This window comes from Varanus komodoensis, unplaced genomic scaffold (genome assembly GCF_004798865.1).
Source record: "Varanus komodoensis strain SLA01 unplaced genomic scaffold, ASM479886v1 scaffold115, whole genome shotgun sequence".
Classification (NCBI taxonomy): domain Eukaryota; kingdom Metazoa; phylum Chordata; class Lepidosauria; order Squamata; family Varanidae; genus Varanus; species Varanus komodoensis.
Genome location: NW_025335330.1, coordinates 878,208 through 892,408, shown reverse-complemented (window position 1 = coordinate 892,408; position 14,201 = coordinate 878,208). Strand labels below are relative to the sequence as shown.

The following is a 14,201-nucleotide window of genomic DNA, read 5'->3' as shown; positions in this document are numbered from 1 at the left end:
TCATTTCTGCCCGTTCAAAAGGCATTCCAACTGTCAAAATCATGCCAGGACATCTCGATTTCCCAACCGTAACCCTACCCTGCTGCACACCCCAAACCCTTATAGAAGAATAAAATACCACTGGAACGGCTCATTTTGAAAAACCCTTCCTTGACTAAATTTTCCTGAGCAGCTGTTCATTTCTGCATATTCTAAAGTCACTCCAACTGTCAAAAGAATGCCAGGACATCTCGTTTTCCTAACCCTAACTCTACCCTGGTGCACACACCAAACCCCAAGAGAGGGGTACAGTTCCATTAAGAGGGGCTATTTAGAAAAAGCCCTACTTGCGTAGCTTTTTCTGCACAGCTCATCATTTCTGCGCATTTTAAACTCATTCCAGCCATGAAAATCATGCCAGCACACCTCATTTTCCCAGCCCTAACCCGACCCTGGTGCGCACCCCCAACACTAATAGTGGGATAAAATACCAGTGGAAGGGGCGATTTTGAAAAAGCCCTCCTTTAGTAGCAGCTTCTGCACAGCTCATCGTTTCTGCCCATTCTAAATGCGTTCTAACCATCAAAATCATTCCAGGACGCCTCGTTTTCCTAACCCCAACCCTACCCTGGTGCAAACCCTAACCCTAATAGAGGAGAAAAGTTCCATTAAATGGGGCGATTTTGAAAAACCCCTCCTTGAGTAGCTTTTTCTGCACAGCTCATCATTTCTGCCCATTCTAAAGACATTCCAACCATAAAAATCATGCCTGGACACCTCATTTTCCTAAACCTAACCCTACCCTGGTGCAATCCCTAACCCGAATAATGGTCCATTAAACGGGGCGATTTTCAAAAAGTCTTCCTTGAGTAGCTTTTTCTGCACGGCCCATCATTTCTGCCCATTCTAAACACATTCCAATTATCAAAATCATGCCAGGACTCCTTGTTTTCCGAACCCTTACCCTATCCTGGTGCACACCCCTAACCCTAACAGAGGGTTAAAATACCACTGAAAGGGGCGATTTTGAAAAAGCCATCCTTGAGTAGCTTTTTCTCAACAGATCAACATTTCTGCCCATTCTAAACACATTCCAACCATCGAAATCATACCAGGACACCTCGTTTTTCTTACTTCAATGCAGCGATGGCGAATCTTTTAGGGACCAAGCAACCCAAAACCCACATATGTATTGCAAAGTGCCAACACTGCCATAAAACCTGAAAACTGAGGTTTTAGTTTGGAAAAAAGAACTCATAGCCAGTGCAAGTAAATATGTATGTATCCTTGGCAGTGTGTTGACCGGCCATGCGATAGCATGGACGAGTCCTGGCTGATGAGTCACGGCTTGTGACGTCATCGCCTGCCGCCACTACTCCTTTCTGAGCATGCGCTCAGATGCACTGTTATCTAATGCTCGGCTGCTGGAGTGATGCTGGCGTGACTTCTCTCACATCCCGGCAGGGCTCTGCGTGCCTGCCGTGGCATGCGTGCCATCGGTTCACCACCACTGGGTTAGGGGTTCTGTTAATATACTGACCCCCTGCCTCAGCTGAGGGAGGTCTTCTTGGACCTGGTTGTGAGAATCCCTGGGATGCTGGGGGACTTTCACTTTGAAGCCGCTTGGCTGGGGTAGCTGAGGACGTCACGGTGGCCAAGACAACCACAGGGCTGTCTCAGCATGCCAGCAGCCCATCACATGGGCAAGGTCACGCTCTGGTCTGGGTCTGTTCAACGGGACAGGGGGATGGGGGTTCCGATGTGGAGGGGCTGGCATCTCGCCCTTTGTCATGGTTGGTCCACTATCTGGTTAAGTTTCAGCTATCGCCTCCTTTCCCTCTCCGCAAGGGCGGGGGATCAATTCAAACGATCCGTCCTTGGAGTCCAAGGGATCCAGAGGGCTTCCAAAGGGCTCTGGGGGTCTACCTGGCTCATACGGCTGGCACGCCTGTGGAAGCCCAAGTCGCCCTATGGAACAGGAAAATGGCTTGGGCAAGGGATCCGTTCACGCCAAAGGGCCCCCACCCCCCGCAGCCCACTCGGCACCCTGGGATGGCGACGAGCTGAGGGAAATGAAGTGCGAAGGGAGACGGGGAGAGTGCAGTTGAGGAAGGCTGCTCAGAGATGTTCAAGAGCTCATCCAGGGATATGGGACACCCTCCCCTCCCTGGGCAAGGTGCTGCAGCACATGGTGGCCGGGCAGCTCCAGGCCCTCTTGGGGAACGCGGATGGTCTGGATCCACTTCAACAGGGCTTAGGCCTGGGCTTGGGATGGAGGCAGCTGCCCTGCATGACGGCCTTTGCAGGGCGAGAGCCGGGGGAGTGCAGCCCCGTCGCTTCTCCTCGACCGCTCGGTGGCCGTCGACACCGTCGACCACGGTGTCCTTCTGGACGGGGCCACAGGAGGCGGCACTGCTTTGCGGTGGTTCCACTCCTGGCTCGCTGGCGGTGTCCGGAAGGCAGTGCCGGGAGAGAGACGCTCTGCACAGGGCGGTGCGTCATGGGGGTGCGCAGGGCTTACACTGTCCCCCATGCTCCTTACCACTGATACGAAGCTGCTGGGAGAGGTCACCAGAGGGGTGGGCTGAGGTCTCAGCAATATGCCGGTGAAACTCAGCTCTACCTCTCCTTTACATCTCATCCAGGTGAGGGTGTTGCTGTCATGAACCGGGGCCTGAGCTCAATCATGGACTGGATGAGGCTCAATCCAGACAAGATGGAGGTGCTCCTGGGGGGGGGGGTCATCTGACAGACTGGACGGGCATTGCCCTGACCTGGATGGGTTCACACTCCCCCGTGAGGGACAAGGTCCGCAGTCTGGGGGTGCTCCTGGATCCAGGTTTGTCCCTGGAATGCCAGGGGAGCTTGGTGGTCAGGGCTGCTTTCCTCCAACTGCGTCGGATTTATCAACTTCACCCGCACCCGGACAGAGCAAGCCTGAACGTCGCTGCCCACGCGCTGGCAGCACCCAGGACAGGCTTGCAACGCGCACTGCGCAGGGCTGCCCTCGGGAGCGCTCCAGCATCGCAACTGCCACAAAGCGGGGCTGCGTGGTCAGTGAGGGGAGCTCCCGGAGTGGCCCGCGTGGCACCCATACGGAAAGCGCCGCACCGGTTGCCGACTGTGGCCTGGCCCCAGTTCACGGGGCCTGTGTTGACATCCCAAGGCCCCAGCGGCTGAGGCCTTGGTTGCCTAAGGAGCGCCTACGCCCACGTGTGCCGACCTGGCCTTTGGGAAGTACGCGGAGGGCCCTCCTGCGTGAGCCACCCCCTGGGGAAGTGAGGGGGGCGGCTGCTTGGAGGGGGAGCTTTTCTGCCGCTCCTCCCACATCTGCAATGCTCCCCCCAAGGGGGGGCCACCTGGTGCCTTCCTTATACTCTTTTCTGCGCCAAGCGAAGACATTCTTATTAAAAAACATGTTAATATTTGAAGCCACGAATCCTCTATTTGTATTTTATTTATATTTTAAATGATGTAGTTTATTTATTGGATTTTTAAAGATGCATCAGGAGTCGTTGCTCTTTTAGTTTTATAATGGCTTTGCTTGTCTGACTGTGAGCCACCTAGAGATGCCACGGCACAGCGGGCGGCACGCAGTCATTCCTTTAAAGCCGCTCTGTGCGCCCAGTTGTGCCAGCACCTCACAGCCCGTAAAATGTAAATGCTTGAAATGAACTAAACAGGTAACTGCCCTGACAGCCTTGGCTATTCTGCAGAATAAAAATGAAATAAATGCACACGTGAATTATTAAATCACCCACAGCAAGCCACGGTTGTGCCCAAGCCTCGGCCAAGGCTGGGACTGAGCAGTTGTGCAAAACTGGCTTATTGACACAGTCAGTCTCCAGGCCCAACAACCCGGAGAGGAACCAGGAGGGGCCCTCGCGAGCACAGCCCCTGGCCCTCCGGGAGCAGCCTGCCCGGGCCGCTCCGTCCCCGCAGGCAGCCCTCCTTCACTCACATGATGTTTTCCACCGATTTGGGTTTGATGAAGATGGAGACTGGGTGCAGCTGGGCCGCCTGGAGCCTCTTGATTGCGTTTCCGGAGACATCCAGGATGCAGTGCTTTCCCTGGGGAAAGAGGAAAACGGCACTTGGAGCAGGGCATGGACCGAGGGCCTGTCAAATGGAGGTCGGCCCTGTGCAGCTGGCAGGGAGCCCAGCCGGGCCACCAAAGGGCATGTGGCCTCTGCCACTGGCCTTGGCCCAGAGCCACCGATGGCGCCGAGGCCGCGCAGCCCGCCTGGGCTTGCTCCCTCATCCCCCTGCCGCTCCAAATGAAGCTCGTCCTGGCAAGGCCAGCGAGCGGTGGAAAAGGCTGCTTGAGTTTATGCCCGAGTCCCCAGACCGGGAATAGGCAGAATATAAATACATACAATAGTTCTGTGGATAGCGAAAGCAGGAGAGTCAGCACGCGGCAAGAAAGCAAACGAAGCGGCCGAGACTCATAGCAGCTTCTGCAGCGGCGCGAATGAAGGAAGCCGGCTCACCAAGGCCCACTCCCCCACCCGGACTGGCCCAGCCGTGGCCTCTACAGGAAGGAGCGGGTCACACGGGCCTTGACTCGCAGGTCACGCTGGAGGAAGGCACCTCGGTTCACAGGCACCGTCCACAAGCCAGCCTAGTCAACGCTATGGGCAGCACCTGCTTCACGAGAAGCGGGGCAGTCGCCCACTCACGCGGCAGGGCGGAGGGTGCAGGCGTGGACATGGCTGAAAAACCGAGTACCACCAGAGCACACTCACGCACCAGGGGGCGCCTGCTGCGGCCATCTTGATTCAGACCTCGATAAAACTTCTTCATGAAGGGCAGTCCAGCAGGCCCATGTGGGACCCTCCTTGTGAGATGCCCCATCTGAGAGCAGCCACCTGAACGTCTGTGGCGGGTCTGGGGGCCCAAAAGGTTTCTGAAGCTTCAGCGTGCTGAGGGCAGGCTTGTGCCCTGCTGTCGTCTCACGCGGCCCCTGCCCTGCCCTGCCCTGCCCTGCCCGTTTCGACAGAGCACAGCCGGGCGCTGGGGCAGGCGGTGCCGAGAGGGTGAGCCTGACGCACGAAGCACAGCACCCACGGCCCAAGCCCCTCTGCCCGTCCCTGAGGACGCAGGTCACTGAGTCTTTCCGCCGACTGCCCTCGCTGGGAGGCGCCTCCTTTGTGCCGGAGGCCTGGAGCCACAGAGTTCCAACAGGAACCGCTTTGCGGCGTTCCAAGTGGAAGCAGCCCTCCCTCTGGTTTGAGAAGGAGCCACTGCTGAGCGCTCTTTGCGCCTGACTTAGCAGCCTACCATGGATCCACCCAACAGGTCTTTCTTTCTAGTCCACTTTTCGCTAATCTGCTTAGCAGAATGTCATGGGGCAACATGTCGAAAGCTTTGCTACGGTCTGAGTAGACTATGTCCACAGTGTTTCCTCTGTCCATTTTGGAGGCTACCTTGTCAAAAAACGATTCCTCTGGGTAGCGTCATTACTAGAAAATTACTGGCTGTTTTCTGCATCACACACTGATGCGCTTGAACTCGAACATGTACGGTTCCTGCCTGGCTAAGCAGCAGGTGGGCCACGCAGCCCCAGAGGCCTCCGGGCACTGGCCGAGACACTTCCGGTGCCTGCCCTGCACGTGGCTCAGGTGGCCCACGTGTGCTGCCGCCGCCTGGACTCTGCTGTGCTCTGCTGTGGCTGCTGCAAGCGGACCTGCATGGGGCCACAGAAGCCCGGCACGGGGACCCGGGCCGTCCCGCCTGGCCTGGCGCAGTGCAGGAACACTCTTCAGCACCCCCGGCAAGCGGCTGCCCTGTCTCTGCCTGAGCACGCCGGTGGCGGAGTCACCCAGGCAGCTGGCTCCATCGACTGTTGGGGTTCAACTGAAGTCTGCCTGCCTGCCTGTCAATTAAGCTGGCTTTTTCATGTCCTAAGGCACGGGTCCTCAAACGAAGGCCCGTGGACGGATCCGGCCCATTTAACCAGCCCGCCCCACAGGTTTTGCACTCGCCAGGCACACGTGTGTGGCTTGCTCGCGAGAAGGTCATTTTGGACTAGCTCAGAGAAAATGATCTCGCGAGCAAGCTGGTGTCCTGCCCCCTCACCGGCCCGCGCCCCCAAACCCCCACCGGCACTGCCTTGGCAGCCCGCGCCCACCACTGGCACCTGTCAACTGGCCCCCTTTTGAAAAAGTCCGAGGACCCCTGTCCTAAAGTCTTGGCTGACAGAGAAGAGGCCCCAGCCCTCTTTTAGGAGAGGTACTTGCAGATGGTGACGGTCTCCCCACTGGGGCTTCTCTTTTCAAGGTACACAGAACTTCAACCCGCCCTGACAGAACCCAAGTGTCTAGGCCCCTGCGCGTACTGGCTGCCCTCCTCTGAATATGCATTTAAATCCTCCTTGGAATGTGGTGTCCAGAGCGGAACACTGCCTTTGATGCCGGGTCGGACCACCGCAGGGAAGGGTGGAACTCTCCCCTTGCCCGACTTAGAAGCCGTGCTTCTGCCGAGGCCGCGCAGAACCCCACCTGCCCTTCCTGCCGCCACGTCGCGTGCCTGACTCCCATGCAGCGTGTGAGAGCCTGCAAGAACTCTGAGGCTCTTTCACAGGTGCTGTTGCGGAGCCACGTATCCCCACAGGTTAGGACGCGCACATGCAGCCGATCAGTGGGCTTGGGTGCATCCCCAGCAGGACGGAGGTGACGGCCGTCACGAAGGCGAGCTGTGTTAACCCGAATCCTTGCGTGCTGAAGCTGGGGCAAAGCACACCGGCAGGCCTGCCTGCACCGCGCATTCGTGCCGCCACCACTGAGACGCAAGGACGGGGAAGAGAGGCCCCGGCAGTCTGCACAGAAATGGCAGATGGAAGCGGCGCCGCAACTTACCTTCTCAGCCACCTCCCGCACAGACTGAACACTTGTCCCATACAGATGGTTGTTGTACTGGCCGGCTTCAATGAACCGGTGATCCTGAATATCTTTTTCCATTTGTTCTCTGGATGTAACAAAGTGGTAATCCCGCCCATCCACTTCGTAGTCTCGTTTTGGTCGGGTTGTATCTTGAGAGAGAGAGAGAGAGAAAGGGGAGAACTTTAAAACAAAGGAAACCCATACCCAACTTCAAAATTTTCTCTAAATACCAGTTTCTTCATCACCCTTCACTGGGTGACTCCAGGATGGTTTATATCATCCACAGGATTGCTGGCTTTTCAAGCGGATGGAATGAATGACTTGACAGAATTGTGACAGCAAGCAAGAGTTGCTCTGCCAATACATAACTTTGCGTTATGTGAATCTGGTTGTGTTTTTGTTGGGTAACGGCTCAGGAAGGTCTGGTCGGTAGCGAGTCTGATTTCTTTGCTAAGAGAGTTTTACGGCATTCTTCTATTGATATCCTCTTGTCTCTCTCCCTAGAAAGGAGTCACACGTTTCCTGTGATGGAAAAGTGACGCGAAGAGGCAGCTTCAGCAGGAACCGGCTTACAGGGCTCAATTGGTTGTCTCCTTTTGCCCACTGCTTAGTGATGCAGAAATGTTTCATCAGCCAGGTACAATGTGAGAAGTTTATCAGGCTCTTTATGTATGTTATCCAGCGATTATGTTGCTATTTTGTCACTGGTCAGGTATTTCAGACTTTTGGGAGATGTATGGGATACAAGAAAGGGTAGACCATTTAGTCTGGAAATGTTTGCAGTACAGGGAAAAGTGGACTCCCATGATGGAGTTTTTTAAATAGGAATTTTTAAAGGCACAATTACAAACAATTCCAACAAGTTAAGGAATGAAATGTTGGAATTAAGTCGTGAAAATCATTTAGGAATTAAGAAACTAAGATGTGATGTTTTGGATGGGTATGCATATGTGAATGTAAGACTAAATATACTCTTGTAAGGTATGTCAGACTTTCCAAAATAATAATCAAAGGAACCAATGTTATCGCAAGAATAGTACCAGAAAGACCATGGCAGAAACTGGGAATGGATTTATTGGAATGTCACTGAAAGGTGTATTTTTTTAATAATACAAATTTTGGATGGTTGTTAGAAAGTTTAACTAACAAATGTATGATTATGCCTATTAAATCTGTATTTGCTAGACGCAGTATACTTGAAGCTGTACTAACTGATAATAGTCCTCAATTTAATTCTAAGGAGTTCAGAACATTTGAGAGAAAAAGGGATTTCGACCATGTTACTTTTAGTGCATTTTATGTAAGATCAAATGAAATGGCTGAAGGAACTATCCAAACAGTTCAGAAGATCTTAAAGAAGAGTAGTTCGGATAATACAGATTGATATCTTTGCTAGATCTTAGAAACACTCCTTGAAATGCCTCTTCTTCCTCAAGCCAGAAGGCTCTGCACCCCATCTGTGCAACACAACTAGATCAAAAGAGGTATTACCACCACTCTATACGACTCTGGTGTGCCCACAACTGGAGTAACAAGTTGTGTTCAGTTTTGGGCCCCACATTACAGGAAGGATATAGCCAGGCTAGAGTCAGTGCAGTGTAGGGCCACAAGGTCGGTGGCCGGTTGGCAGGGGAAGCTGTATGAGGCGAGACTGAGGGAACTGGGTCTCTTCAGCCTGGAGAAGAGGAGACTCAGAGGGGATCTGTTGGCGACATGCAGGTATGTGAGGGGATGTCACATGGAGGTGGGGAGAGACCTGTTCTTCCCTGCAGAGGAAGGCAGGATGTGCTCCAACAGAGCCAAGCTCAGGGAACCCAGGTTCCATTTGGATGCCAGGAAGCGCTTTCTGACAGTCAGGACCCCGAGGGGGTGGAATGGGCTTCCACGGGAGGTGGTTGAGGCCCCATCGGTGCGGGTGTTCAAGGATAGACTAGACATGCACATGGTAGGCGTGTTGTGAGCAGAGCCAGCTGGAGCCAGGGGTCAGACTAGATGGCCTGGGAGACCCCTTCTGACTTGCTCTGCTTCTAGGTTCTTAACTTTCCTCAGCAGCTCTTTGCCATACATACGTGGGACGCAGGATCCAAACTTGTCCGGAAATTCAGAGATCAGGTCGTCATTGATGCGGTCCTTCATAGGCCCCAGGATGATCACAGGCCGCGTGTAACTGACTGAAAAAGAAGGCACCAAACAGCTTTGGGTTAGAGAAAGGCCGTGGCATCCAGCCTCTCTTGAAGGGGAGTTGCCCACTCATAATCTAGCACAGTGGATGGCAACCATGCCGCTCTGCTGCCGATTGCTTCCCGAGGACCCATGTTGCACCCCAAGCCCCCAGCCTGTTAAGCAGACCTGGAACTGAATCTGCCCCACGGATAGGCATTCTATCACAAGTTTATGCAAAATAGAACCAGAGTAAGCAAGAAAATACCTAAACACACAACACTAGCGGAGTGTCGACACCACCTGGTGTGGGAAGCCGCCAGGAGAGGCCCGCCCGCTCTGAGTGGCAGGCTGGTGGCACCTGCCCCTGAACCAATCCACACTCACAAGTCTCTGGCATCTTCCTTTTGAGACACCTGGGAGAGATGCCCAGAGAACCATCCTGCCTAACGAGCAGGGTAGAAATTTAATAAATACAAGATTGCCTTGCTGAATGCTTAGCACTTGCTTCAACACGCCAGCCAGAGCTCTCTGCACCGGACAGGGGCTCTCAGCCACGGTTTTGCGGCCTACGGAAGGCTGTGTGCTCCTTATGTGCTATTCCAGATGTTTCTGTACTTTTCTCTCATTGTACTACCGCCCTGGGGCTTTTTAGTGAAGGTCAGTATATAAAAGCATTAAATAAATATGTAAAGTTGTGCAAACCTTCTTGCTGGGTGACAGGCTCGTAAGACAAGACATATTCTTCTTGACCACCTAGAAATTTAGATACACACATTTAGTAGCTGTAAGAGACCATCCACTTTTCGCTGCCTGCCCCTTGCCAGTTCTCCCCTTCAGAATTAGTGGGCAGTTTGTTGTATTGGTCAGTGTCTGTGCTAACCTGACTCATCTTCATTAATGACTTGATTACTGGAGTGTCTCAGGCCAGAGGGTGTCAACAGAGACGGGGGGGGGGGGGGCATTTGCCAGGCATGCTTTAAACAGATTTCTGCACCCATGGCCACAGGACCCCTTCCAACCTAGGATTCTGTGGCTCAATTAGGAAGCCGGTACACGAGGCACTGGTAGAGACCGGGGTCAGAAACAGACTAGTAAGTGAAAGACGCTAAAGGGCCACCAAGCCGAAAGGGCCACCAGGCCTCAGGCAGGATCCCAATGGCCCGAGGTGGCCGGGCTGGGAAAGGCCTATGCCACTCCCGGCCCCGGAATCTTGGAAAGCTGCTGCAGAACCAAACAGGCCACCTGGAGGTTAAGGGATAAATGGCTCCCACACCAGTCAGTCGCTTGTGTGGCTCCGCTAGCCGAGGAAAGTGCAAAGCGTTTCCAGAGTTCTGGAAGGAAAGTCAGGTTGCTCACCTGTAACTGTCGTTCTTTGAGTGGCCATCTGTGCATCACACATATGGGTGCTGCGCCTGCGCAGTGCCTGTGGCCGGAAAGATTGAAAAGCTTAACGGTTTTGGCGGGGACTCCACACACCGCCCCCCCACAGTATAAAAGGGCGTAGTGCCCACCATTTCCCCAGTCTACTGGCAACTGATTGTTCGCCCCCATGCGGGAGCAAGAGATATTGCAGGAAACTGCCGAACCCGAGAGAAACGTTTTTAATGAAACCGTTATTGAGGAGAAACGGTGCCGAACAAACCCATTCACCAACACCGAGCGGGGCCAGCGGGTGGGTTGTGTGAATGCACAGGTGGCCACTCAAAGAACGACAGTTACAGGTGAGCAACCTGCTTTTCTTCATCGTGGCCTCTGTGCACCACACATATGATTAACAAGCTTCCAGACCCGGAGGTGGGCGGTGTCATCATTTAAGAACAGAAGATAGGATTGTCCGGCCAAAGGAGCAGTCGTGTCTGGCACGCACATCAAGGCGGTAATGCCTGGCAAAAGTGCAAGAAGTAGCCCAAGTGGCAGCCTTGCCAATGTCCTGGATCGGAATGCCAGCAGCAAAAGCAGAGGAAGCAGCTACTGCCCTCGTGGAGTGCCCTCTGGGCGTGACAGGTAAGTCAAGACTGGCGAGCTGATGCGCTAGCTCGATGGTCTGCACGATCCACTTTGAAAGTCTCTGCGAACCGACAGGAGAGCCCCTTATCATGGTCAGAGGCAGCTAGATTTAAGAAAGGACTCCGTGCGAGACCTGTAAAAGACAAGGCAGCGACGGACGTCGAGAGCATGCAACGACTGTTCTGTTGGTGTAGCTGGCATGGGGAAAAAGGCAGGCAACACAATGTCCTGGTTAATATGAAAGGGAGACACGCCTTTAGGTAAGAACACTGGATCAGTGCAGAGAACGACTTTCTCCTTATGAGGGTTAAGGTAAGGAGGATCTATCCGAAGTGCACAGAGTCCACTAGCCCTTCTGGCAGACGTGACCGCGACGAGAAAAGCAGTCTTCCAAGACAGGACATGTAAGTCAGTAGTTGCCAAGGGCTCGAAAGGCGCTCGAGTGAGTGCCTGGAGGATGACTGAGAGGCTACAAGTATGCATAACTGGTTGAAGTGGTGGCTGAAGGTTCTGTAGACCCTTGAGGAATTGACGTATGAGGGTATGAGAAAAAACTGAAGAACCCTGCACCTGTCCATGGTAGTGGGAGACTGCAGCTGTATAAACCTTAATGGAAGGTGGCTTAAGTCCCGATTGATGGAGCAATAAGAGAAATTGAAGGACATTCTCAACAGAGGCCGAAGAAACAACAAAATCATTGGATTCAGCAAAGGATGCGAAGCGCTTCCATTTGGCCGCATAAGACTGGCGAACTGCAGGTCTTAGGGCAGACTGAAGAATGAACAGGATATCGGGTTGGAGAGCGCTCAGGTTCGACGAGGAGTCTATCGGTAGCGGGGAAGGAGAGGCTGTATCGGGACAATGTCAAGCAAGTATAGGAGTCCCGGGATCCGCCGGTACCGAAGGGTCACCGTGGATCATGGAATGAGCCAGGCTGTCAGGTTGAGCGAAGGAAGATCCGGGTGGCGAACAGCTCTGCACTGCTGAGTTACCAGATGAGGTATGAGAGGCAGGTGGAGAAAAGTGCTGCCGGATAGGCGGAGAAGAGTAGGGAACCATGGTTGACGGGGCCACCAGGGGGTGGTCAGGATCCCCGTGGCACCGTCACAGGCGATCTTGGCTAGGGCCCTCGTTATGAGCGGGATCGGGGGAAATGCTTAAAAGAACGTGTTCGTTCAAGGGATCATGAGCACGTCCTCCGTCAATCCCGGGCCGATGCCGGCACGAAAACAGAACGCCTCGCACACCTTGTTCGTGTGAGTGGTGAACAAGTCTATGTCCGGAGAGCCCCAAGTCCAGAAGAGGTGATGGCAAGTCGAACGATCCGTCTGCCTTCTGAGGGCATTGGCCTCCTTGTCGGTGCCGGCCAGGTGAACCGCAAGGAGGGTGATCTCTCTGGGGATGCACCAGTCCCACAGTTGCATCGCCAGGCAGGCCAAGGGGGCAGACTTTGTCCTGCCCTGTTTGTTTATATAGAATACAGCAATAATGTTGTCGGAGGCAATCTGGACAATGTGTCACCGAAGAGAGTCCTCGAACGATCGAAGGGCTTTGAAGACCGCCAGGAGTTTGAGGTAATTGATATGTCTGGTGGCCTCCTGACAGTCCAAGGTGCCCCGTGTACAGAGACCGTACATAGAGCTCCCCACCCGGTAAGGGAGGCATCGGTAAACAGAGTCAAGGTCAGGTGAGGCAGACAAATTGGGACACCCATGGACAGATTGTGCCGCGTAGTCCACCAAGATAGAGTCTGGAGGACAGAGGTCAGAAGGCGGAGAAGATGGTGAGGCGAGTCTTGTTGAGGTTGGAACAGTCTGTTGAACCACAACTGGAGTGGTCTCATCCATAGCCTGGCATGGGGAACAGTGGATACTGTAGAGGCCATATGGCCGAGAAGTTTCTGCACTGAGAGTGCCGGAACAGCTCTGTCCATGTGGATTCGACGGATCGATGAACACAGATTGTCCTGTCAATTTTGTGAAAGGAAGGCTCTCGTCAGCGTGGAATTGAGACGGGCTACAATGAAGTCGATGACCTGCGAAGGAGTAAGACATGATTTCTCCTGATTAATGCATAGTCCCAAATTGTCCAAGTGAGCACAAATAGTTTGAATTGATGACCGAAGGCCTTCCTTAGATTGGGAGACAATTAGCCAGTCATCCAGATACGGGTACACTTGAATGCCTTGGAGCCGAAGATGCGCACACACCGGGGCCATGCACTTCGTAAAAACCCGGGGGGCAGTAGCCAGTCCAAACGGAAGGACATTAAACACAAACAGGTCGGAACCAACGGTGAATCAAAGAAGGTGCTTGTGGGACGGGTGAATGGTAATGTGAAAATAGGCATCTTTCAAGTCCAGAGAAGCGAACCAATCCTCTCCCCCTAAGCAATGGAAGGATATTTTGAAGAGTGGTCATCCAAAACTTTTTGGGTTTTGATAAACCTAGTGATGCCATGTAAGTCCAGAATCGGATGAAGACCACCATCACGCTTAGGGACCATGAACTACCTTGAGTAGAAGCCGTGGAGCCCCTCAGAGCATGCAAGCTGTCGAATCACTCCTTTACAAAGAAGCTGTAGAGAACTGATGACTGAGGCGTAAATCGGGACTGGTCCCAGTGGGGGCATGCTATCGAACTCAATTCTGTATCCGTGCTGTATGATGGATAAAACCCACTGATCAGATGGGATGGACTCCCAAATGGGGAGTCGACTTTGCAGTCGATCCCCAAAAGGAAGAGGAGAAGGTGGGCTGAGGAGGAGAGGAGAGGTTTGCTCGTCCCGTCAACGCTGATGTTGTCGGAGTCAGAACAATGCCATTTCTGTTGGAAGCGTTGTTGTTGTTGCTTCCGACGCTGTTGGCGGGGCTGGAATTGCTGACGGTCCACAAATAGCGAGTAGGGCTGGTATCTATAAGATGGACGAGACCAAGACCACTTACGGCACGACTGATTAGGAACTTCCATCCGGCGAGCTGTAACCCTCGACTCATGGATTGTCTTCATCTTGTGGTCCATCCGAGCACTGAAGAGCCCTGAACCATCCAAGGGCATTTCTTCAATCCGGCGTTTCGTCTCGTCCGGGAAGTTGCAATTCCGGAGCCAGGCATGGCGATGGAGGGCTACAGCGCCAACAGGAGCTCTAGAGTCAGAGCTGACGTGGTGTCTT

At 53.6% G+C, this 14,201-nt stretch overlaps 1 protein-coding gene across 3 annotated transcripts in view; it reads right to left on the bottom strand.

Moving 5' to 3' along the window:
• Positions 1-3,427: 3,427 nt before the first annotated feature.
• DLG1 (discs large MAGUK scaffold protein 1) overlaps positions 3,428-14,201 on the bottom strand; it is a 103,092-nt gene continuing 92,318 nt past the window's right edge. For all 3 annotated transcript variants that reach the window (XM_044421154.1, XM_044421155.1, XM_044421156.1), the window contains exons 17-20: positions 9,726-9,776; positions 8,930-9,031; positions 6,837-7,009; positions 3,428-4,050 (exon numbers count right to left, since the gene is read on the bottom strand). In XM_044421154.1, coding sequence (XP_044277089.1) covers positions 3,937-4,050; positions 6,837-7,009; positions 8,930-9,031; positions 9,726-9,776 — 440 coding nt within the window. In that variant the 3' untranslated portion in view covers positions 3,428-3,936. The remainder of the gene's footprint in view (positions 4,051-6,836; positions 7,010-8,929; positions 9,032-9,725; positions 9,777-14,201) is intronic.